General features: G+C 38.9%; 1 protein-coding gene across 1 annotated transcript in view; it reads left to right on the top strand.

Moving 5' to 3' along the window:
- Window positions 1-2,107: 2,107 nt before the first annotated feature.
- DOK7 (docking protein 7) overlaps window positions 2,108-25,600 on the top strand; it is a gene marked incomplete at its 5' end in the record, with an annotated part of 67,206 nt that continues 43,713 nt past the window's right edge. The window contains 3 exons of the mRNA XM_009573258.1: window positions 2,108-2,338; window positions 6,223-6,423; window positions 19,748-19,867. Coding sequence (XP_009571553.1) covers window positions 2,108-2,338; window positions 6,223-6,423; window positions 19,748-19,867 — 552 coding nt within the window. The remainder of the gene's footprint in view (window positions 2,339-6,222; window positions 6,424-19,747; window positions 19,868-25,600) is intronic.

The following is a 25,600-nucleotide window of genomic DNA, read 5'->3' as shown; positions in this document are numbered from 1 at the left end:
CGGGCCTAGCGTTTGTCCGTCGGGCTGCCAGCGGTGCCCGGGCGGCGCGTCCGGCGGCGGAGCCCAGGTTTTAAGTAGCTTAATATCAGGCGCTGACTAAAACCAGTGGGAAGGGTGACTTTTCAAGGCACAGCTATTTGGTTTTGGTTCCCGTTTAAAATGCAATTCCTTTTTTTTTTTTTTTTTTTTTAAATTTTTTTTTTTATTCTTTTTTCAGGGCAATTGGTGGCTGTAAAAAAAGCTGGCATTGTAAGCTCGGTAGTTATTCTTGATCAGTGTTTTGACACAAAATATCACTTCAATTTAAAAATAAAATGACATTTTGAATTAAAAAAATCATTTGCATGCTTCTGAAGGGGAAATTGAAAACGTTATTCAGAGTTGATGTTTTACTGCTGGAGAGGGAAAAGTAGGTTTCAGGTTTCCCCATCATTTCTGAACAGGGAAAACATTTGGGCCCAAAAGTATATCTTTCTAGGGCTGAATGTCACCTACACTTAGAAAATGTGGATCCGCACTGCTGTGGAATGGATTATGGCATCTTTTCTAGGTTGTTGCTGGTAGACTGAAGGTTTCTTAGTAATCGAAGCTCTTCAGACCTAACTCCTTGTTACTTGAGTTGTTACAGTTCTGTGTTAGTGTCTTAAATGACTATGTTGGCTGAATCTGTTAAACAACTCTGCGTGAATGGGCATCTGTTGATCCTAGAGCTACTATCTAGACACGTGAATACGGGCCTGGATTTCTGACATGAGTAAGCCGAGTTTGAAGGGGAAAATGAGGGAGCTTGCTTTGAAAACTTACTGACTGATAATGTAGCTTATTCCTCAAAAATAATATTTTTATTCTAGCAAAATTAGCCAGGTTTACCTGAAAAAGCCCGCCGTGATTTGCTTTGCTTGGTCTGTAAACCATAGTTGTTCTTTCTTCAGACACACAACTGCATTGCAGAATGCTTAAATATCATAGTTGCAGCTGTTTTTGCTAACAGGTGCACGAAAACAATTGGGAGTCCATGCAAAACTCCGCTTTAGTTAGCAGACGGTTCAGTCTTTCAGTCATTTTTCACCTCTTTGGAGATTTGCCATTCCTTTGCCCAGCTGAGAGCCACAGGGCACCTCGCCAGGGCTCAGAGCACCACACCCCAACATTCATAAAATGGTGCACAGGGGGCTTTCTCCTTTGCGGTATGTAGGTCAGCTTAAGCTGTGGATGTTGCAGCTTTGATATTGACCATTAATTTCATTTACAACTGAGTGCTATGTGATAGGAAGGGAACGTGGGGGAAGAGGAGTGCCCTTAGTTATAAATGCAAAAGGTGGGAGAGGTCTCTCCCCTTTTTCTTGTCTTTTGGGTTTGCTTGTGAAGTGTGCTTTTCCCATGGGACTGTGGCGCTTGAATTACTTTCTTCTGTTGCACAGTTACTGTGTAATAATAAACTGTGTAATAATAATAATAATAAACACCTCTAGGAAGGGGTTAAAAACAAATGGTGACACAAGCAAATATTTTAAACGAAAAACAACAAAAAAGGTGTGGCACATAATGATTATTTAGCAGTGGCTACTGTGTAGCATTTAACTAGGAAACCTGAGCCGACACTAACAATCTGGCAGTGCAGTCTGCTCGCCATTTAGTAGTTGAGTAATCTGTGAACTACTGTAAGAATTTCATTTGTGGTTCAGTATGTTCTAATGGAAAGATAGATGACAATAGCCTCTCGGTCTTTAGTGTGTGTAATGTGAACTGCTATCATAGTGTAACTCCTAATGTTCAGAATTAATGAGTCAGTCCCTTCCAGACTCGGGAGAGTATCTGAAATACCACTGGATTTTTGAAAAGTAAACTAGGGAAGACTTTTTACTTGCCTCCTTATTTCTGAGCCTGCAGATTACCTTTGAAACATGCCTTCAGTGTTTGATCCCTGAAAACAAGGACTGCAAACTACCTGGGGGTGGGGTGGGAAAGGGAAACCAAGTTCTTACATTGACTTGATCAAACTGACCCTGCAGTTGTCTAAAGCACCTTTGTATTGAAGCAGAGTATTGAAAAATGTGTTATGTCCTATGTTCTGCCTCATCATCTCTGACAGTTTTGCTTCTTTTAGACTGTTTGCTCATGCTGGTGTACAAGGATAAATCTGAACGAGCAAAAGGGCATAAGGAGAGGAGCAGCATGACCTTAGAAGACATCTGTGGCTTGGATCCTGGGCTCTCCTATGAGGGCTTGAATCACACACTTGCAATCATCTGTCTCTCTCAAGTTGTGATGCTGGGATTTGAGAACAAGGAAACAATGTATGCGTGGGATGTACGAATCCGCTACAGTTTGGGGGAAGGTAACCTTTGTCTTCTCACACTTTTTTTTTTTTTGTTGGGGGGGGAAAAAAAGCAAAGAAAAGCATAGCTAAAATGCAAATAACAAAGTACAGTTAAGGAAAATACTGTCACTCATTTGAGAGTGAAGAGACTAGTTTTTCCCTTACATCTTAAAGCAGGTGTCCCTTATGATACATTTTGATTACAGGACTGCCCAGTACTGACGGCTAATTAGGAGAGCTCTTAGTTTTTGATTTTGACACTGAAAGTGTGTAGCTTTGAAGCAAAGTGATCAGACTTCTACTTCTGGTCCTGCAATTTACCTGGGGATTCTGACAACAGGATTCAGAGGGAGCCTGAATTAAGAGAAGCAGAGTCCTAAGTAGAACTTGGCTAGTTCAATCCCAGTTTTCTGAGCTGCCTACTAGGTGTTGCATTGATAATAGTTACTGCTACTAGTGTCCCCTTCCAGGAAGAGGCATCTTGCAATAAGGAGTGTCATCAGACACAGTCTTTCCAGCTAACTTCACTTTTATACGACCTTTTATTTTATTTTCCTGGTTAGCAGCTCTAAAATGTATAGTGGTGAACAAGGAGTGATAATATTGGTAATCCATAGTATCTGTCTTATGTTTGTTTAGTCATAACTAGGGAAGGAGGGTAGGTGTGTGGGAGACACACATTAGCCATCTTAATCATTTGTTACATATGCTTTGCCATCTGTTGCATTTGTGGACTTCTTCCTTTGCAGCACATACATAGAAAGATGGCCTGGGAATTTTACAGTAATAAAATGTAGAACTATCAGAAGAGAGATGTATGGATGTACCACTTGGAGCTATCAAGCTATGAAGCCTTGCATAAGCGGAAATGTTAGAGAGAGTTTCTGAACAATACAGGCATGAGTAGCTGGAGTAGTTGGTACACTTTGATGATGTAGCTGTATTGTGTTCCGGTTCTATTTCTTTACTAGATTTGGGATCTATGTACAGCATAGACTTGTCCTAAAGCCTGAAGGAGAATTTGAATTTGACAGGGTAGGTCTGGTTTTCATGATCTTGCACTGGTGCAGTGCTGGGATGGAGATAGTATTTAATCTCAATCTGGGTGTGAGGGTTATGGGTGTGAAAGGAGGAAATGCAGCAGCAAAGAGTTTTTTAAAGGAAAGCTGTGAGTGAGGTAGGAATAGAGCCTATTGGATGAAAATGTATGCAGCCATGGAGTAAAGATGGAGCAGGAGAGAGTGTGTGTGGAGGTGAAGAAATGAAGAAGTAAGAGAACAAGTATAATTGGTTGAACTGGCAATGATTTGTAGAATGTTAATTGCAAAAAAGCTCAGGGGAAGGAGGGTAGACCAGGGTATGGAAAATTTGTTTGGGATTTTATCTTTCAGTGCAGGTTCAGTTAGGAGAAAGAAGCCAAATTACAATGAATCTGGTTTGACTAGACAAAAATAGAAAAAAGTGGAGACTTACATGAAGAGAGGATGGACACTGGTATTTTTTCTTAAAGTGTAGTAAGGATGCCTTTATGTGCCTTGGAAGTAAGGTGGCTGGATGATAAAAATAGACTAAGGACAGATGACCTCAGAGTCTGGGAAGGGGAAGAAAAAAAACTGAAAGGAGTTGAAGCTGTTCTTGAATGAGGACTACAGAATGGAGGTGTTTGCACTGGAGTTCCCAGTGTTTTCTCTCTGTTTTTAGCAGATGAGGTGGATGTGATTCCTGCAATAAAAGAACCAGGATTAGAGAAAACAGTGGAATTAAGTGAGTTGAGGTATAAGTCTGGTATGAGAAGAGTGCTTGAGCCCACAGCTCATTCTGAGGAAGTTAGCATACTGCAGGTCGGTGAATAGCTGTAAAGAGGAAAAGATTAGCTAAAGGAAAGGAGGAACTTAAATAGTACCTTTTGTTCAGGACTGTATTCAGCTATGTATCTTATTAATTTTTTTTTTTTTTCAGAGTAGGAGAAGTAGATGGCTTGGGAGGAATTTGGAAAATAAATTTACAATTTACCAGGAAGGCAGCATATGGCAAAAGCTTCGTGTCCAGATCTGTTTTTTCCTCTACATTGGCTTTGTTCAGATTTCGATATGCTGCTGTTTTTTTTTTTTTTTTTAACAGTGGTCTAGAATCTTTGTTTTCAGCAGCTGTTTTAACTAGCAACAGATTGTGTGAAGAGTGTGCTCCATTCCTCATTTATGAGGCAGAAAGAACCCTGATGCTTCTGCTCCCATGGTTTAATTGCCAGCAAAGAACTGGGCAAAGTTAACTGCGCAGATGGGTCCAAATGATATTAAAGATTCCATACTGAACATTATTTGTCAAGATGGTTTTGGTGTCTTTTTCATAGTTTATGTTTAAGCAGGTTGTGTAACAACTGCGTGCTCAAAAGGGGATGTCGTGTGACTATTAATTTGGTACCTAACAGTACTACTGGTAAAGCTGTAAGTAGAGCTGTGGTTAGTTAGATCTATCTCTGTCTCCTTGCACATTTCACTCGAATGACTTTGTGGCTAATTCTGCGGGAGCCTTAGGGAACTTACCAAATGCACGTCATAGATGAGGAGTTGACTTACAGCTAAGATGGTAACTAAGAATATAACAAGTATTTAGATGAGAAGCAAGACTCGGACCTAGCTGAAATTCATGATCCTTGAAGAAGCATAAGCAAGAAACAGGGAAGAGTGATTGTAAGAAGTGAGACTATCTGGAAGTTACACTGTAGATTTCATAGGCAGGTAGCTGTTGTATGATCTTTGATGGGTAACCAAAAGCTAAATCTACGTGCTTCTTGATAAATGCTCCACCAAAAACCTCTGACTGGAAATGTAACAGTCCTGATGCTTCTCTGTGGCAAGATAGATTCCCTTTTTTTTTTTTTTTTTTCCCCCCACCCCCCCCTTTTTTTTTGTCTAATCACAATGTGAAAGAAACTAGAGAAGTAGTGGAGGTCAAAACAGCTTTATGTGAATTAGGTGCTTGCTCACTTAAATTGTTCCCTTTGAAACACTGTGAGATTTGAGCTCCCAATAGCTTATTATTCAAAATGCAGCAGCTCTGGAGGAGATGGGAGACCAACCTAGAACAGGTGCTACTTTAGGTAAGGACCCTTGCATTATAGGGGATACTGGGGTTGGGATTTAAGCCTGAATTTTGTAAACTTAAATGAGACAGGTGTTTCCTTTTTTCCCCTCACTCTCTTGAAGTTTAGGCTGTGAAATATGAAGAATTAACTGACATCTAAGAGTGTTTACCTATGACTGACTTAATTTCCTAGTCATTTTAAATGTCTGGGCATCTACCATGACAAACTCCCAAAAGACTCACAAAAGTGGGAAAATGTAATTTTCTCCATTTTATTGCTAGGGAAGGAGTGAAGCAGTTTATTAAAGGTTGCAAATGAGTCAGTGACAGAGCTCTGGTTAGAACTTGCCTACTTCTTTGAGCCTTGGCTTTTGGCCTCTGTGGGCACTGTGTTGTGTGTGTGTGTGCATGCATGTAGGAAAGAAGAGGCACAGGCTGTTTAAAGGAGGAGACAGAAAGAAACCCATGTAGTGGTGCAAGGATGGAAGAGGTAACTGAAATGTGGGCTGGATAACTGACTAATTTGAGATGGGGAATGGCATGGAAGACTTAGGATAAATTAATGTAGTGTTACAACTTAATCATTTCTAGCATTAAGCCAAGATATGTTTTTTTCCAACCCTAAACTGGCATTATAGAGAGTAATGAGCTTATGGCTACTCACATGGGGAATATTTAGAATCTTTATGATAGAGCCTCATGGTGTGGGCAGGGGTCGGTCCACATACCACAGCTGAACAGAATGACTTATGTAACATAGGTCATGGTACCTTACTTCTATTTTCTATAGTAATTTTTTTTTCTTCCTTATCTGATAGTTCATAGATTTCAAGTTTTTGTAGCACCTGGCACTAAACTAGAGAGCGGGCCTGCTACCCTGCATTTCTGCAATGACATTCTCGTCCTTGTAAAAGACCTTCCTCCTAGTGTCATGGGACAATGGAAGCTCTCAGATCTGCGTCGGTATGGAGCTGTCCCAAATGGATTCATCTTTGAAGGGGGTACCAGGTGCGGCTTCTGTAAGTACAAATGGAACCTGTCTTCTAAGAGTTGTTTGAAACCTTTTGAGAAATGTAAATGTGAGTCTCATTCAAAGTGGAGTTTGCAGAACCAGTTGTGCTGCTTTGTCATACAAGCAGCCTCATACCAGAGGGTCTGTTCTACTGAGCAGATTTCTGCAGGCTTCAACCCTGGTGTTCAGTAAAAATGTGACTATGTGGAGTCCTGACTGAACATTGCCCTGTGGCTCTCCAGAAGATGTTTAGTCAACTGTTGCTATTGGACACAGAGCAAAAATAAGGTAATGAAATTTTATGGCTTGTGTCATGCAAGAGGTAAGGCAAAATGGTTTAATGTTCAGATTATTAAATTATGATTAATTATTTTGTTGTTTGCAGAGGGAAAATGATATGGAGCTTTGAGGTTACAGGCAGCATCAAGGCTCTCATTGTGTAAATGCTAATGTCTAAATCCTGTAGAGGACTTCTAGCTTCTAAAAGTTAGGAACTTCTGTCTGTTCCCTTCCCTGTTAGTAGCTTTGTCACTTTATGGGACCATGAGTTTTGTGGGGTCAAAATGAAAGCAAGCAAGCAAGCTGAAGCTAGTTTCTGTAGCCTAGTAGCCAAGATACCCCTTTAGATGGGGAGAAATCTCTTGTTCCAATGTCCAGTTCAGGACTTCTCACATTCTCACTTCAGATAAAATGCAAAGCTCCAATGCTAGAGATGAAAAGGAAAGATAATTAATGCACTGGTATAATATCACATACATAATTAGAAAACATAAGGTTTTAACTTCAAAAGCAGAGTTTGAAGCCCTGCTGAATTGATGATCTGTGAGTGCAAGGAGGTATGCAGACTGCCAGTTTGGATGTGAAGTTTGACTTGCATACTGAAATGTGAAAATAATGGTTTTCTTCAATTACCAAACTGAAAACATAGAAGGTTTCAGAGCTGACCCAAATCCAAAGATATTCTTCCTTGGGACTTTTGGCAAAATTTGGGGAGGAAGGGGAAAGAAATTATTTTGACTCTTTTACTCTAGTAAGGGGTTTTCTGTTGACAAAGTACAGAGCTGCGTTACAAAGATGGTAAGTATGGACTCAACTGTTATATCCTGATTTAAGACACTTATTTTCAGTATGGAAGATTCTGGTTCAAATCTTTCCCTGCCTGGTTCAGAGGCTGGGATTAAAGAAGGGTTTCCACCATCTGAAGGAATGGGTTATAGGTATAGCCTGTGAGAGAACAAATCTGTTTTCTTTTAAGGTTATTCTGTTTCAGTTAAAAACTGGTATGGGAACTGCAACACAAGTGTCTTGTTTCCTAGTGGTGTGGTTTAGACTGTGAGATAGATAACTGGTTATAGAGAATACGGGGGAGTCAGCACAGTCACCTTTTCCCCCCTCTCTAGTGGATAGTGCAATTGACCCTAAACTTGAATCTGCAGCTTAGTGTAAGTCTGCCAACACCTGCAGTTTTGGTTTGAACAGAACATTTTTTTTTTTTTCCATGCAGAATAAAGCAATTGTTCATTCCTGTCTCTGTATGCAAGTACCACTTTAAATGCAAGCTGGACTTCTAATAAATGTGTGCACTGCTATGCTGACATAATTTGGGTCTGCTTTTTGAATTGTTAACTGAAAATAGAAAACTTAATTTTGAACTAAACACTTTGGAGTGCTTACAGGGAGAAAATTTCCCAAAGTTGAACCACAGTGTGGATTTTTTTTCTCTTTCAAAAAGCTGCTGCTCTTTCTGGAAAGCTTGTGCAGAGTATTAGTTTTTGAATGAATGAAATCTGAAATAATTTAACTATGGAAAACTTATATTTAAAAAAAATATAGGGAACTGAAATAGAAATGCTTAAGCAATCTTTAAGTAAGACTAGCAGCGATTAGGTAGATAGATTACATAGATTATATAAAATATGAATGTAATTCCTTAAGTGAGAGAATATAAGACTTAACTATTTGAGTAATTGGTAGCCCTGAGACTCTCTAGGGAAGCAGAACCTCTAGAATTTTTATTGAGTAAGAAGTGCAGCAGCACTGTGATATGTTGGATTTGGTTTTTCCTTTGAATCTTAATGCAGGTGCCTCAAAGGAAGAAGACAGTAATTTCTTACTAATAGGGGCTTCAAATAATGGCTTGATTTTTGGAGTATATAGTTGATTGCAAATGGCATACCTGTGAATTCCAAGCATGTGTTTTATGCAGACTTTCATTAGAATATGGAAGGAGACAAAATAATATTCTGAGGGCTATCCAAAAGTGGAATGATAGCAGAAAATAATGATGGATGCCAGGACTTATGTTCCCCTTAAAAAAAAACTGAACAAAAAACCCAATTGTTTTTTTATTTCATTCAAGGATTGTTCAGCACTGACTGACAAAGCATTTGCAACACACATGGTTAGTAATGCTAACATTACTAATATACTAGGAACTTTCATTTACTGTTAATTCATTTGAAAGAAAATTTTATGCTTTAATACATAGAATATCACCAGTTCACACCATTTCTTAGCTATACTGCAGTTTTGAGAGGGACATTGTGATAGAGTATAAAGAACAGACATTTAGAACTCCGTAGTAAATGTGATTTTTATGATAATGTTGATGAATGGATATGACTTCAGTTCTGGTTTTCATTCTTGAAAGCATAAAAGTAAGGGGTATTTGCAGATCAAAATTAAATGTGCTGACTTATTTATCACCCATTAGGTGTGGAAGGATCTTTCTTTAGTGGCTGCCTGAACCAAAGAATTTAGAAAATGCCTGGTTCACTAGTAGAACTGAGTACTTTGCCTGCTTATTTGTGCTGATTATCTTCATAGAATCATTTAGGTTGGAAAAGACCCTTAAGATCGAATCCCACTGTTAACCTAACACTGCCAAGTCCACCACTAAACCATGTCCCTAAGCGCCTCATCTACATGTGTTTTAAATATCTCCAGGAATGGTGGCTCAACCACTTCCCTGGACAGCCTGTCCCAATGCTTGGTAACCCTTTCAGTGCAGAAATTTTTCCTAATATCCAATCTAAACCTCCCCTGGCGCAACTTGAGGCTGTTTCCTCTCGTCCTATCACTTGTTACTAGGGAAAAGAGGCCGACACCCACCTCGTTACAGCCTCCTTTCAGAAGCTTGCAACTAGCCAGTAATCTCTGCTGTGGTGGTTACTGTTATAGTCAAACCACCTCAATGTGTAACATGGCTGCAAGGAGGTGCACAGGATGAGGCTGGATTTCTAAACACAGTGCTGTCAGGAATGATGGATGAATAAAGAAGTGTCTCTAGTGTTTAGTACAAGACCTTGTTCCCCGGAACGGTTCCCGAAGGATGTAGGGACCACTGATATTACTCTAGTAATCTGTGTGGCCTTATGAGCTCTGCAGATGAGCAAAGAAGAGGGTCTGCAGGGGGTAAGTAGCAAGAAATTTGATGGCTGAGCCAATCTCCTTCCTGCTGGATTCTTGTCTGCTTGAAGGCATCTCTACCACAGCTTCCTAGGAGGCCCTGTAGAGCCTTGCTTTGAGGCATGCAATATATGCTCCTCGGTTGTATGTGTTCATCCATTTAATGTTTGCTGTTAGAGGATTGCCTGTGTTCAGAAATCCGAATATAGCTTCTCCACAGGCACTCTTTTGAGGTCACCTAACTTCCAAGTATTCAGCACAAGACACTTAAGATATAAGCATAAAGAATGAAGGTACGTTTTAGTAAAACCTACCTGTTCTCTTCATTTGGTTTTGTAATGAAATGGATCTATATTATTGACTATGTATTGTTATGATCGGTATTTATGATTGGAATGGAATATATTAGATTACTAGTATATCACCCTACAGTTCTATGTATTGCTCATGTTACGTTGTTAAAGATGTATATTTCCACAAATAAAATCAGACCAGTAAGTAATATGAACTCGTTTTATGTGATATAAAAAATTTCAGTATCCCATATGGTGAATACAGACCACCTTAGTTTGTGCATTACACTTTCATTACTGTGTTTAGGGAATCACAGTTTCAGTCTTTTTATTCTTAATTGGGTTTTGTAGTAAATGCTAACATTACTAATATACTAGGAACTTTCATTTACTGTTAATTCATTTGAAAGAAAATTTTATGCTTTAATACATAGAATATCACCAGTTCACACTAATACTACTAGCAAGTAAATGAACAAAAATATTAATCTGAAATAACTTTCTGTCAATTTTTGCTTAGTTGTTTGGTAGTACAAATGAATGCTGTAATTTATTTTGAAAGATTAGTGGTGGTTTAGTACAGAGAATTTGCCATAGCAGTTGTGTTATTAAAGTGTTGATGAGACACTGCTGATCTGGTTATGCAGCAGCATTATAGTATGCTAATTATTAAGTTTCTATAATATAGTAAGAAGCTGATTTTTTTAGAATAAGATCAGAAAGAGGCTTCCAGTTTGGATGTCACAAATGCCTAGATATCACAGAATGCTTGAGGTTGGGAGGGACTTCTGGAGGTTATCTTGTCCAACGCCCCTGCTCAAAGCAGGGTCAGCTAGAGCAGTTTGCCCAGGACCATATCTAGTCAAGTTTTGAATATCTCCAAGAATGGGCACGCCACAACCTCTGTGAGCAACTTCTTCCCACATTCTGGTGTATCAGCTGCTCCTCGCAATTTTGTATCTTTGGCAAACTTGCTGAGGGTGCACTCTGTCCCATCATCCAGGACATTAATGAAGATATTAAACAGCATTATCCCCAACGTTGACCCCTTGCATACACCAGCAGTGGCTGGCCTCCAGCTGGACTTTGTGCTGCTGATCATAACCCCTTCAGCCTGGCAGTTCAGTCAGTTTTCAGCCCACCTCGCTGTTCGCTTATCCAGTCTGTACTTGATCAGTCTGTCAATGAATGCATTATACGATGGTGCTGAAATCCTTGCTAAAGTCAAAGCAAACACTATCTACTGCTTCATCCACCAAGCTAGTCATTTTGTCAAAGACTATAAGATTAGTTAGGCATTATTTCCCTTCTGTAAATCCATACAGTCAGCATCTTAAAAATGGCTTCTAGGATTATTTGCAGTACCACTTTCCCTGGTCTGTGCTTCCCTGAATCCTTCTTCTTGTACTTCTTGAAGATAGAAGTCATGTCTGCTTTTTTTCCCCCAGACCTCAGGCACACCATTCCACCCCCCAGTCTCCATGACCTTTCAAAGATAATAAAGAATGTCCTTGATGACACTAACCAACTCCCTCAGCACCTGTGAATGCATCCCATAAGGCCCTGTGGGCTTGAGTATGTTCAATTTGTTTAAATTTCCTTAACCTGGTCCTCTTCCACCAAGGGAAAGTTGTAGTTTTTCTAGATTTTTTTCCCACAAGTGTCAAGGGCTTGGGATTCCTGATGAGAGAATTGAATCTTGTCAGTAAAGACCAAGGTGAAGAAGACCTTGAGTACCTCAGCCTTTTTCATGTCCTTTGTCAACAGGTCCACCATCCTATTCAACAGTAGGCCGAAGTTTTTCCTGGTTTTCCTTTTGCTGCTGATATACTTGCAGAAGCCCTTCTTGTTGCCTTTCACATCCCTTCCCAGATTCAATTCCAGGTAGAGTTAGGTTTTCCTAACCCCATTCCTGTGTGCTTGTACAGTGTGTCTGTATTCCTCCTGCATCATCTTGGTCACCTTACTTCTACCCTATATATGCTTTCTTTTTATATTTGAATTTTGTATGGAGTTCATATTCATCCATACAGGCTTTCCTGCCACATTTGCTTGGCTTGAACTTGCAGGAGATGATCCTGGAAAATCAGCCAGCTCTCCTGGATCCCACTTCTCACCAAGACTGTATCACATGGGATTCTTTCAAGTAAATTCCTGAACAGGCCAAAGTCTGCTCCAGCAGACTGATTCTAGGAAGTGGGAATGAAGGTGTTATGGGTCCCTAGGTAGGGACAGTTAAGCAGTTAAAAATCAAAACTGGAGTATTTTTCTAAGTGAGTTGCCTAACTGGAGAGGACACTCTAAAACATCACTAGAAAACATGAAGTGGTGGTAGTGTGGCTCTGCATGTCTTTTCTGGTTGTCATACTTCTACGGAGTGGGAAACCCAGGTTCCTGGCCTCCTTCAGCCTGCAGGGCTTCAAATCTTTGTTTTCCTCCTGAGGAGTGGTTGGCGATCACAGAAAGAACAGCCCACTACAAGGCCTGGAAGTTGCCTTACTGTGTAACTAGGCATGCAAATGTCACTGGGATCAGAAGAGAAAAATGGAGTATGTGTCTGTAACCTTGAGCCTGGGAGCACAACTGCAGGGACAGACCCTAGATTGTGGTCAGTGCTCCTAGATTCTAGTCACTGCTGCTAAGCTTAAATGCTTAGTTCCCAAACTTAAATCTTAGTTGTATAAGAAAGCCCAGAAATAATGAGGTATATAAATGTTCTTTAGTTAAATTGTGGCATTTCTTCTGTAACTTGTTCTAGATTTGATGCAATTGCTGTGCTCCAAGAATTTAAACTGATTTGGGCTTATTGAGTGTTGCTGTATGTTATCTCCACATTGCAGAAAACCTAAATGGTTCAGTCCATAGGGTGCCAGATGTGTAAGGAAGGTGTGGTATGAAATGTGGATGGATGATATAAATGTGAAACTGTAGGTAATGGAGCTTGAGGCACCTGAATTACCTAAGTTATTCTGTTTTTTTTTCCCCCTTAACCTTACACTAATTTCTGGTGTAAAATGGTACGGGTGTAAAAAGGAACGAATATGATCCCTTATCTTTCAAGGGGAACTCTTCTGGTTCCAGGAAGATATTCTGCATTTCTTGATATACCATTAATTAAAATGGTCTTTGAAGTTGTGGTGAGGCATACACAAATAAAGAATCTGACTTCTGAATGGCTGTCAACTGTTTCTGAAGTTCCAACACTTTTTGAACACTGGTGTTGTCATGACTCTCTAATCCTTTAAAAAGAATCAAAGTGTGAATTAGGCTTAAAATGTGGTCTTGAGTTTTGTAGATCCTTGTATAGCTATGATCTTTTAATCTTTTTAAAATTTCCAACCTTCCTGTTCTTTTATCCTAGATTGTTTTTGTACCAACATTGTCCTTTAGCATAATGTTCTCTCTCTCTCCCTGATTCTTATCTCCTTAAATATTTATAGAGCATTTTTTTATGTGCTCTGTCACTTTTGCTAGATTAAACAAACTCAGCTGTTTATCTTCCCTGTAAGATACAGGAGCTCATCAGTAGCTCTCCTGTGTACCTGGTTTTTAAGTATGAATTAATCTTTTTTTTGGTTACAGGTGACCAGAATTCCAGACAAATACTTTGGAAAGGGTCCCACTACATTGTTGAGCATTGTATTAATGTTTCTTTTTTTCTTAAATGTCTGTGTTGATAGCTGAGAACCTTCAGTTGCCGTGGAAGGGTGTTTTTGCCTCTTCCCCTGCACGTGTGCATTCAAAGGGAAGAACAGCATATTCATATTGGTACAAAATAGCCTGCCATGGTTGGAAACTCTTTACGTATTGAGTTCAAGCTTATCTTGGTAAAGAAGCTGATGCCCTTAACTGAGCCCGTAACTGCTTGCACATCTGCAAGCATAACAACATTTAAATATGTGTTTAGTCTAAATATTTGATTTAATACTGCCAGTAGAAGAAAATGCTTTTTATAAATAGGACCCAAATAAAAATATAGCTCTGGTTATTCGTAACAGAAAAATGTTAGTAAAGGGAAAGACCATCTTTCTTCAGGTGTCTGACTTTTACCTCATTCCTTTGAAATTCTTGAGGAATAGGACGAACAAGTAGCGTTCAGGAAAAAAAACCTGATATGTTATTACAGAAGTTGTTTTAATTTCTAAACGAAAGCACTCTCCATTACCCTGTCATCATATAATCTTAAGCAGACTCTACTATTAATGTTACTTTCCTATAGTTTAAACCATACCTTTGCTCCCATTCTTCCTGTGAAGCTCTGAATGCAGAGGATTTGTGAATTTAAGTTTTAAATTCCGCTATAATAAATACCTTACTTAAAGGAACTGATGATCTTGTGGTTAGATTGCCTTTCCTCTCCATAAAAATAACATCAAGCCCCAAACAGAAGCAGAGCTTACTTTTGGATATTTCTGTGGTAGAACTGAGGTCTAAAAGAATCTGAATCTGTTTTAGCTTTTTGTTCCTTGCTTCCTCACAAAATTTTTCATAAAGATAAAATAATTATGTTTTTTAATTAGTTGCTCAGTACAGGTTCAACTCTGAAGGCTTTGGTGCTCAATCCAGGTAGAGGGAAACCATCTGAGATAATGCTGAGATTTCAAACATTAAATCTTGGTGCATTTTCAAGACAGGTAACACCAATTTATTCTTAAACAGGAAAAAGAGGATTTACATTTTGAACTTCTCTTGCTCTTAACATCACAATTGTACTGCTAGAGATTAGAAAATCCATTCTTCTCCTTCTGACAGCTGCAAATAAGTTCATCCCTGGGGCAAAATTTGGCTCCCCCTGCCCCCAGCCTCTCTGTAGCTGAAGCTCAATCACACATACCGTTTGCAAAAAAAAGGCATCTGGGCCTAGGAGTCAATTGAGAAGTTTACTTAGAATCATTTAGGTTGGAAAAGACCTTTAAGATCATCAAGTCCAACTGTTAACCTAAGACCACCAAGTCCACCACTAAACCATGCCCCAAACCCCCACGTCTTTTAAATACCTCCAGGGATGGTGACTCAACCACTTCCCTGGGCAGCCTGTTCCAATGCTTGATAACCCTTTCAGTGAAGAAACTTTTCCTAATATCCAATCTAAATCTCCCCTGGCACAACTTGAGGCTGTTTCCTCTCGTCCTATCACTTGTTACTTGGGAGTAGAAACCGACCCCCACCTCGCTACAACCTCCTTTCAGGTAGTTGTAGAGAGTGATAAGGTCTCCCCTGAGCCTCCTCTTCTCCAGACTAAACAACCCCAGTTCCCTCAGCTGCTCCTCATAAGACTTGTTCTCCAGACCCTTCACCAGCTTCGTTGCCCTTCTGTGGACACGCTCCAGCACCTCAATGTCTTTCTTGTAGTGAGGGGCCCAAAACTGAACGCATTAGAGGAACAGGCTGGAAAAAAGGAGCCTCTCACTTTCCTAAGTTGCTAGTTCAATTAGTGTGCACTGATTGCAATGTCCAGTTGCCAGGAGAATCTTGACTTGGAGGTCAGTGTGAAAAAATTCAAGTAGGGTAATAAAAGGGCATGTTAATGCTGTGAGAATTCAGGGTTTCCAATGTTCAAGTACTTCAGGATTAGCTTCCAGAGCCTAGTTTGAAGCTGCCTTATGTTTTCTAACAGCATTTCCTAGAAGAGAGGAACTTGTAGGACCCTTGGCACCCTTTGAAAGAACAAATGATACTGCTGCTGCTAGTTGCAGGATAAGCAGGAGTACTTCTGTGATCTTTTTGATGTTTTGATGAAATTAGGTGCTTCTTCCTTTCTTTCTTTCAAAGACTTCTGCAAGTGGCTCTTAAAAATCATTCTGAAATAGTGGAAGTGGCTACCAGCATATCTGGAAGGGCCAAAGGAGGAGAGGGGGATTTATTTGAAAATTAGAAGCATAGAGGTGGTTGAACTGGGGCAACATCTGGAATTTCTTGAAAGATTCTGGGTTGCGTAGATTAAAACTTCTTTTTTTGTGCAGATATTGTTCTGTTGCTGTCTCCTACTTAGGCCTACTGCAGACAACAAACATTCTTATCTTCTTTTTAGTAGTCATGCCCATGTCTCAGTTGGCAATAATAGGAACACCCGTTGTCATTTTCACGAGAGTGAAGAGCAGCCTGAGCCATGCAGTCTGAGATACCTTCTAAAGGGGGTTGCTCAAGGCCAGGATTGAGACATACTGGTTAGACAACATGATGATTGCCATGAACTGAACTGCCATGGTTCATACTTGTCCTGTAGCTAAAAGACTTCAGGCTCTAGCATTGTCCCACTTGTTAGGAGTGGGAAGGGACTGACTCTTCCTCCCTGCTTTCACACACAGCACAGAGATTTAAGTAATTTTTGGTTGTTTTCAGGGTGTGTTTGCCGATGGGTTTGCCTTTTTTGTATGATGAATTAAAATCAAACATTAGCAAGATTTAATAACACTTGGAAGCTTTATGAAATTGGCAACTTCTCTTGAATGTTTCGGAGACTGTAAAATACTTTACTGCGAACTGCCACAGAGGATTGGCTTAGTGTTTCAGCCTTGTGCAAGTGGTTACAGGCTGCTTTTCACCAAATCTCTTACCCTGTGGAGAGAGTGAGTGAGTGAGCTCTTCAGTCTAGTAAACAGCTGCATGGTATTACAGTGATGCATACCACATACTTGGCTTCCAAATGCTTGTGCACCAAATCTGTTCTGACACATGACTGAGATGTGTAATTTCTAGTAGTGAATTTCTCAGCTTTCTAAAGAAAGCAGAAAAGAAATGTGATTGCTGGCTTTTATGTATGCTTTTAAAACATAACTTATTTAAGCCTTTAGTATTCATTCATCTCACCTGATCCCCAGACTTCTTCCTTCCCTTGTAATCTAGTTCTATCTAGCAAAACAAAAAAGAAAACATTTCCTGTGAGAGTTGATCAGCGATTACGGTGATCATGTGAATAACAGAATCCACAAAGAAATTTTTTACGTGTATACTGTATTTGTATCCACATGCACATGTGCATACACTGTTTGCACTAGTTATATAAAGACCGTCACATTTGGTTTTGGGGTTTTCAAATGGGTAATAGTTCTTTGCGGAAATCATCGTTTGAGTGAAGGAGCCAGCTCACATGCACACATTTACCTTTTTCCATTAAAGTCAAAGGCTTGTTGAGCCTCTTAGGAGTTTAAGTTAGATTCTTGACAATAGTGATAAAAGAACAAAGTGGTCCAGATGTACTTTTTATGGACAGAAATATTTGAGGAATCTTGTTTTCCTGAATGGCAACATGGATGTGTAGGATTCTGCTGAATTATCAAGCCACATAGTGTATCACTGTGATTGAGATACGAATGTCCTCTGTTATGTTGTCTCTATATCCTGCTTGCTTATTGTGCATGGGATGGGAAGGTCATGTGTTCAGAGTCCAGCAAAGCTTTGTGCTGCCCTGCTCCCTCAAGAAAGGCATATCTTCTGGCATCAAGTGTGGCTCATGGGGGAAGAGTCATACCATCTAAGATTAAGCAAACTGATTTCCCTAGGCTCCCTCTACTCCATGAGGGGAGGAGAAGGCAGCTCAAACGGAGAACTGAATTTCAAATCATTCCTGAATATATACTTTGCAGCCAGCTCTTTCTAATACAGAGTTCTCTGACTCTTTGGCATCTCTTGGGGAGGGGAAACGGGACAAGACTGTGAGTGAATCACCACCAGAAACTTTCATACCTGTCAGACTGCATGATTAGTGATGTAATCGCCTAGATGGTCTTTGATAATGAAACCAGGGTGTGTATATGTGCCATGAGGAAAAGTGGGACGAACTTGTTTTTAAAAACAATAATAAAAACCAATACCACAGAAGTGCAGAGTTAAGTAGGCTTTACTCTGGTTTACATTTCATGAGCTAGTGTATGTTCATCTTTTCAGTTGCTTAAATGTAGCTTAGTGTTTTAATATTTGTTTATCCTCAGCCTCAGGTAATATGTTTGAGACCTTGTCTCTAGAAATGATTGGCAAGCCAGCCCTTAAGTATAAATTTAACTTCTACCACTGAGTGAATTCTAATTCCAGTTGAATTTATAGCAGTTCACCAAGTGAAATAAACTGTACCGGGAACAGGATTTCTGTTTCTTTGGCTGGAGAAGTTTTGATCAGTAAGATCTGAAAAGGGACAAACGTGATGGAGTGACAAATCAAGTTACAAAGATGCTGCTAACAATGTTGTCTTGAATAGATTTAAGCAGGGCAGGCAGAGACTTAGATGTGACATAAATTGAGAATGACAAAAGAGTGTGGATCAGAATATGCTTTTCCTAGAGTGGTCGCTTTACTGCTTGCTGGCTATATCTAATTTACTAAAATAATTAATTTGTGGTCCACTCTTTATTATCCCCTTTGTTTGAATCCTATAGCCCTTTGTCAAGCAGTCAAAAATGTATCCATTGCTTAAATGAAATGTGAATATCCTGTTGGATATGACAGGGCATATGTGTGGAAAGTGATGAAGGTGCAGGTATTCTGGTCAAGACCGGCTCTGTTGCTTTAAGTAAAATTGGCAAAAATATGTATGCAACTCAGAATTGGCTCGAGACATGCAGAAGTCAAACTTATGTCCAGATTAGGGGCCCAAGTCCCTAGGAAAGTAATATGCAAAACCCTACTTCAGGTCTAAGATTTGGTTTTGCGGTTTTCTAGTGTGCATGGCTCTGGTGAACTGGCAGCACTTCTTCAAGGCCTATATACTAATTTAATTTCCTTTTGTATCTGGTTATTGTATTTTTTTTCCTGAAGTCACTGGTTACTGGGGTGGTCTTTTGCCTGATATTTTAAGATCATCAAAAAGATCAGCTAGACTTTTTTTTTTCCTTCCCCTGATGTGAGTAATATTTGAACTGACGATTCTCAAAGAAAATGTTCTGTGGAGCACTTCTAGTCTTGTGTGTTGTCCTTGTAGCCATATATAATGCAGCTCAGAACTTGTTTGTTTATTTAATGATTCTCATTCTAATTTTACTTGAGGCTATTCTTAATGAATGGAAAGCAAAATATCAGAACAGAGCAAAGGGTAAAGATCTGATGACAACCTGTGCAGTTGTGTTACGTTCTGTTAATAATAGACACATAAGACTTAGTCTAGGAAAATATATGTATATATTACATATACATATAAGTATAAAATGTATAAAAAAATATAACCACGTCCTAATTCATTGGGATATAAAAAGCTGCTCTTGGTTAAAATCGGGTAAAAGTAGAATTAACTTGGTTCATTTTGATGAAGACACTTCAAGTATCCCTGACACTTGCACAGCTAAGATTTCATCTACAAAATTTTAGGGGTAAATAAGAATAAAAGACCCACACAGCTGTTGAGCATATGGCTTGTATTTTGGCATTGCTCTAATTGCCTGAATCTTAGAAAATTAGCATAAATTATTAGGTAGCTATTGAATTTATGTGTATGTTTGTGCTACAGTTTGTGTGTGCTGACCTGAATTTTTTTTTTTTTTTCTTTTTTCTGGAGAACATGTCTTGTTGATTTCTTTTCATGGCTTGCACTTAATACTCTTTTGATTGCTAAATTATAAGTAACTATAATTCCAAATCCACTAAATATATTTGTAATGTATCCAGGTGAAAAAAACATATTTATGTTGTGCTTTCTTGCAGGGGCTGGTGTTTTTTTCCTTTCTTGTGCTGAAGGAGAGCAGATCAGCTTTCTGTTCGACTGTATCGTCCGTGGCATCTCCCCGACGAAAGGCCCTTTTGGTTTGCGTCCAGTCCTACCAGGTTAATATAGGAAGTATAGAGTAACTGAGCAAAGTAGGAACTTGCTATGTCTAGCACTTATTGCTGTGATTGTAAGAACAGCTTGCAGACACTAAGGGTGTAGAAAGTGCAAAGTGGTTTTCATTCTGAAATGTCACAGTACAGATTTATCAGTTGAACGTAGCCAGTTTCCCCCTGCTGCTCTGGCTCTTTCATATTTCTGGTGATATTGCTAACTTTAGTCTTCTCTTATTTAACAGTACTAAAATATGGCAATTTGAATTGAAAGGAACCCTAACCTTTAGTTTTAAACTTACACAGTTCAACTTGCATCCATGTCTGCATTACTATTTTGATAGTTTAATGGAAAACTAACTTCTAGGGCATTTTGAGTTCATCCAAAACGCGTAGAACTAAGTCTTGCCAACCTAAGAAAACTTTGTCAGGCCTCCACATCACATTTCAGTTTTGCAGCTTGAGCTTCTTGTCTGATGTGCAAGGATTAAATTCCTTTTCCTATTTCATGGTAAATGCGCTGTAACGTTCAGAGAGGAAATTAGACGGCATCATAGTAAGCCCTGTTCCCTTTTGACTTTAGCAGATGAAGAACTAAAATATTGAGTTGGAATGACTGTGTCCAACAGAGCAAGAGAGTGGAAATGAGATTGCAGAAAAATATCTGTGAATTGGCAGTGGGATATAGTGGGAATAGGCTGCAAGAATGGTGAAGGATGAGACGGGATTTGTGGGAAATACTTAGAGTTTCTGTTTAAGTGTTAGGCAGTTAATAGGTGTTTTACAGGGTTTTATTGCTGTTATACAATTAAGATAATTGCAGGAAGGAAATGTGATGGAAAAGATTACAACTGGATGTGAAACTTGTGAAAATAAACTATGAAAATTTAGTTAAGGTAAACGCAGTAGACAAAAGGCTCCGTTCATCTCTTCTTTCCCATAGTTGTAACACCGAAGTAAATAAAATAATCAAGCAGAATAGTGGGCAATAAAACCTTATTCTTCTTTATGATGATCTGTGTTTGCATTCAACTGAGTTGAGTGTTAAAAAAAAGCAAACAGCAAAACCCCAACAACAGAAACCCAAAAAACAGTGCCGATACTTAAAGGTTTACTATTGAACGCATATTTTTCTGCATATCTAAAACTGTATTCCACATATACAACTCCAAAGTCTTTCATGTAACAAAAACATATGTCCAGAAAAATTAAGCCTACAAGCAACTATTCTGTTGTCTTTTTAATTTTTTTTTTTTTTTTAATTTTAATTTTAGGTGGCACATTCTTTGAAAAATCTTTTTTTTAGAGGCATGTAGAAGTAAATCTAAATCTGTTTTCGCCTTTTTGTTACCGACTCTGGCATTTGTGGGCTGTTATACATAGCCACATAACACATTCCCTTCCCTCCTTCAAGAGCTCTGACCTCACTAAAGTGCATAAAGTGGATGTGGAATATTCTGGGTATGATTTGGTGATTTTTGTAAGGGAAGACCTCTTTTCTGTGGCCTTTTTCATTTGTCTTCTGTGCTTGATGGACTTGCCGCTAAAATGAGGTGAAGATGTACTCAGCTACTCTATTTCACCTTGTTTCCCTGGACAGGAGCAGTGTTCTGTAGGGAACTGTGCTCACGTTCTTGCAGACTCCTCTGCAGTCCTTTTCCAAGCTACTTTAACCCCTCTAACTTATATTTCCCTGTATCCTTTTCTCTTATAGTTTGTTGTCACCCACTATGTACACATCCCTTCACAGAAAATTTTTATTTTTTATGTTCTCCTTCATTTATTGTCCCATGCAGAAACTTGCACAGACCTGTTTAAGGCACATGTGCATGTACAATACTAGTGATTCATCATGAACTAATTTTCCTTATCAAGTATGCTGTTACACAGAATGTACTGTATTGCTTGAAAAAGTCAAATCTCTACCAGCTGCATACTGTATCTGGCAAGAGTATTGAAATTCACCCAACCTTTTGAAAGGGTTAGTTATTAAATAAATTAATCATCTGCACATCTCGGGTAACTAAATCAAAACTTCTAGATTCTACCAAGAAACATCTAGTCAATGTTATTCATATTTACTGCAGTGCAGAATGATACACAGCCTCAACTGTGCTTTATATATGCAATGTTCTGCTTTTGTGTAATTTAAAAGCTTTTACAGGAAGCAGTCTTCTCTCCACATTTTGGTATTTGAATTTGGCTTCTTGCTGTTGCTTGCACCTTTCCAACTTAAATATGAAATATGCTTGAATAACTCTCAGGTATTTTCAAGAAAGGAAAACACACAAAGGGCAGCTGTACAGAGAAAAGAATATAATGTGGTTAAAAAAAATGTCATATTGATAGTGTTCTTGGACACCACTGCCCACAGAAAAAATATAATCTAGAGACGTTATGCAGTCAACATCTGCTTAGTCTGTCTTTGGAAAATGGTAATGAATGAAGCCAGTGGCTTCGTGTACAAACAGCTCAACCGTATGCTTAAATGGAATGCTGAAATATTTAAGTGTTAGCATGAAATTAATAGGAAATGATAGAGACTGGTTTGAAGAGGACTGGAAATGACCAGTTTTCTTACTTTTACTTCCCGTAGTGATTTTTTAAACAAATGTAAACTGCCCAGTATCCCAAAGGAGTTTGTAAATTTTATGTGCAAGGGATATTTGCTGAAGTACAGTATTCACATCTTCTTTTCAGGATTGTAGTTTTAAAAAATATACCTTACTGCCTTAAAAGCTTGGTGTTCTTATAACATAGATATATGATTACTGTATGTATTTTATTATGTCATATAACATATGTAATGAAAAAGCTGTGCAGTGGAACTCGGAAACTTGACTGGCCATTGCAAGGTATCAAAATCTGATCTAATCTCTCATAGCTGACCTGCTTTGAGCAGCAGGTTAGACTAGAGAACTCCTGAGATCCCTTCCAATCTGAATTATTTTGTGACTTTTTGGAAATGGGTATCAAATGAATGTGAATGTTCTCATGATAATTCTGTGTACATCCAAAATAAAATGGAAAAGAACATTAGATGTTTTACAGTTTACTACTCTGTGGTACTTATTTTGGGAGTCTATTAATTCTGCAAAATTGTACCAAAATACTCCTATTGGTAGCTCCATTAGCAGACTGGAAGTTTTGATGTGTTAAAGGCTGCATCACCAGGCCTCAAATTTAAGACATATGACCTTGAGTGGGAATGCAAAGGTAGTGTAGGTATCTGTAGATGTTTTTAGGCAGTGTAGCGTTTTCCATAAAAGACTCAAATGAGTGACAGGATGTCTTTGGATGGCTTGTTTTCCCCAGCTACTAGTTGGAAGATAATTGCTGTAATTGACTACTTGCAACTTTTTTCCTTGAGAACGTATTTAGAAAACAGACCAGAGAATTTTATGTTCTTGTCTTGACAGAAGTCGAGGTATTGACAGAGTAATGAATCACAGATTGCATGGTTTGTAATCTATACTGAATTTGCATGCATATTATTTGAGAAATGTTTGTTTATCAGGTGTGCATTGTATTCCTTCTTTTCACTAGCAAAATTCATCTTGAATGCCAAACATGAACACAGCAAAGGCCCAACAGCCTTTCAGCGATATCTTTGATCAGTGCGCAGATCAGTACTCTCTAAATCTGGCTAAGACTACGGGACAGTCTAGTCCTGCAGGCTGGAAAGACCCAGAGTGTAATGTTGATAGTCTTGATGCTCTCTTAACTTTGGAAGCTTTTTCAGGCTGCTTTGTGACTGACTGGAGAGTGTGCAGTGCTGCTTGCTGAGGATCTATCTGATGCTCTTTCTTTTTGTTGAAGCTTGATACACCTTTGGCCATTGCAAGACAGCTCTGTGGCTGCCTTCTGCAGTATCTGTACCAAGTGGATCCTCCTCAAACTTTTAGGACATCTTTTCATTCCTCCAGACATCTTACAAGGTGTGGAGATGTTAGCATGAAGGTGAGGGTCCAGGCCTGCATTGCAAATGTGCCTACAGTTACAAAGGAAGAAAGAAAGGAGACATATTCAGCCTAACTTATCTAACTTTGTTTAATGAAGTAATTAACCGATGTTGCATTTTAAAGATGCATATAATCAAGCATATCTTAGGTAGCTGCTGACTTAACTTGATACAATAAATTTTTTTCCTGACAGGTGCTTGCTGAACAACCCTGGAGCTTTGAATTACGGTGACACTTTTTTTATATGTTACCAAAGCATTCAAAATCTCCCACGATGAGCAGCTGATGTGACTTTAATGAATATCCACCAACGTAATATAAAAATAAAATCTCCATCAGAGGCATTTTTAGTCCAGCCAAATTTGATGTAATCCTTCCCCTTTGCCCCAAAGCAGCATTTAAGAAGATTTCAATGATGGCCTCACACAAAAGATTTTTCTTTGTAGCAAGGGATCCATTTTTGTTTTGGAAATGATAAAACACTTTCTTAATTGAAGGACCTGAGTGAATCTAGCTGACTAGATTCCATGGGAGTAAATCACGTTATAGGATACATTTGTTTAGAGTTTGGGAAATGAAGGTACTAATTGCTCTTAGAGTTGTTGGAGCTACTGTAGGATGTTGAGTGGGCAGAAGCTGTCTGAACTTCCTTGGACAGCTGGCTCAGTACCGGTCATGCTGCTTCTGTCCTCCTGAGTTAGTAATATGGCAAATTACTACACAGTTATTTAGAGGCTTTGTATTGTGCATGCACAAGCTATAGGATGATGCCAACAAATCCAATTTTACTGTTGAAAAAACCCTTGTTTTTACCATTTTTTAGGCCACGTTTCTACACTCATATGACAGGAGATCATGGATTATGCCCTCCAGTAAGGACTGGTCTCTAAAAGGTGGCTACCAGTGACTTCAGTCCTTAGTCTGATCTTGTAGTAAAACCTCCTGATTAGTGCTTGGTAGTCTGTAGCCAAAAATACTGGTATAAGAATCTGCTGCTTCTGGAGAATAGTACTGTGTGTGTTTTCCATAGAAGTCTTGTTTATTAGCGGAGAAGATTAAAAGCAAAACAAAGACTTCAGTAAGACTGATGGACAATTATTTTTAATATCTGCCTAAGACTAAGTCTATATATGTTTGGCAGGTTTTGAAGTTGTTTCTCTAGATATTTCCTAATACTTGCTGAGAAAGGATTGTTCTAATCAATCTTCCACAAAACTGGGCAATGAGAGGTCATAGCACATAACTATGAACCCAATTTTTACACACCTTTTATACATAGGCAATCCTTAAGGGGAAGTTTAACCAAAAAATAATCAGACCTGTTGGACAGACAGTGTGCCTAGAGATTTCATATTGTTGGGTGAAACCTGTTGTGTTCTGTAGCTGTGTAGCTGATAGGGAATTTGGCTTCTAGAAGCAATTGAACATGTGAAATGCAAACTTACTGAGTTGCTTCAACTTCCCTCCTACCTCCCCATCTTGTATTTTATTATAGGCCATCTTTGCAAGATCAGTTGCTTGAGCAGTTTTTTTTTAATTGTATCATTTGCTGTCTGTAAGAAGGATATCAGTTACTAAAAAACTAATAGTTGTGTATGTGCCCTAGTAACATTCTGAAAATCTGTATTTATCAAGTAATTTTATTCTGAGGTCCTGCTGACAGTTCTTTGCTGTGGGAAGGGATAGTGTCTGTTGCATCTTGGTTTGACTAACTTGCTGATCTGTTAAGCCAACTTTATACTCAAAGTGCTCGTGGAACATCTTTGTTGAACCTTTT

The sequence above is a fragment of the Fulmarus glacialis genome, unplaced genomic scaffold, assembly GCF_000690835.1.
Source record: "Fulmarus glacialis isolate BGI_N327 unplaced genomic scaffold, ASM69083v1 scaffold5460, whole genome shotgun sequence".
NCBI lineage: Eukaryota > Metazoa > Chordata > Aves > Procellariiformes > Procellariidae > Fulmarus > Fulmarus glacialis.
This window is presented reverse-complemented; position numbering and strand designations above follow the sequence as displayed.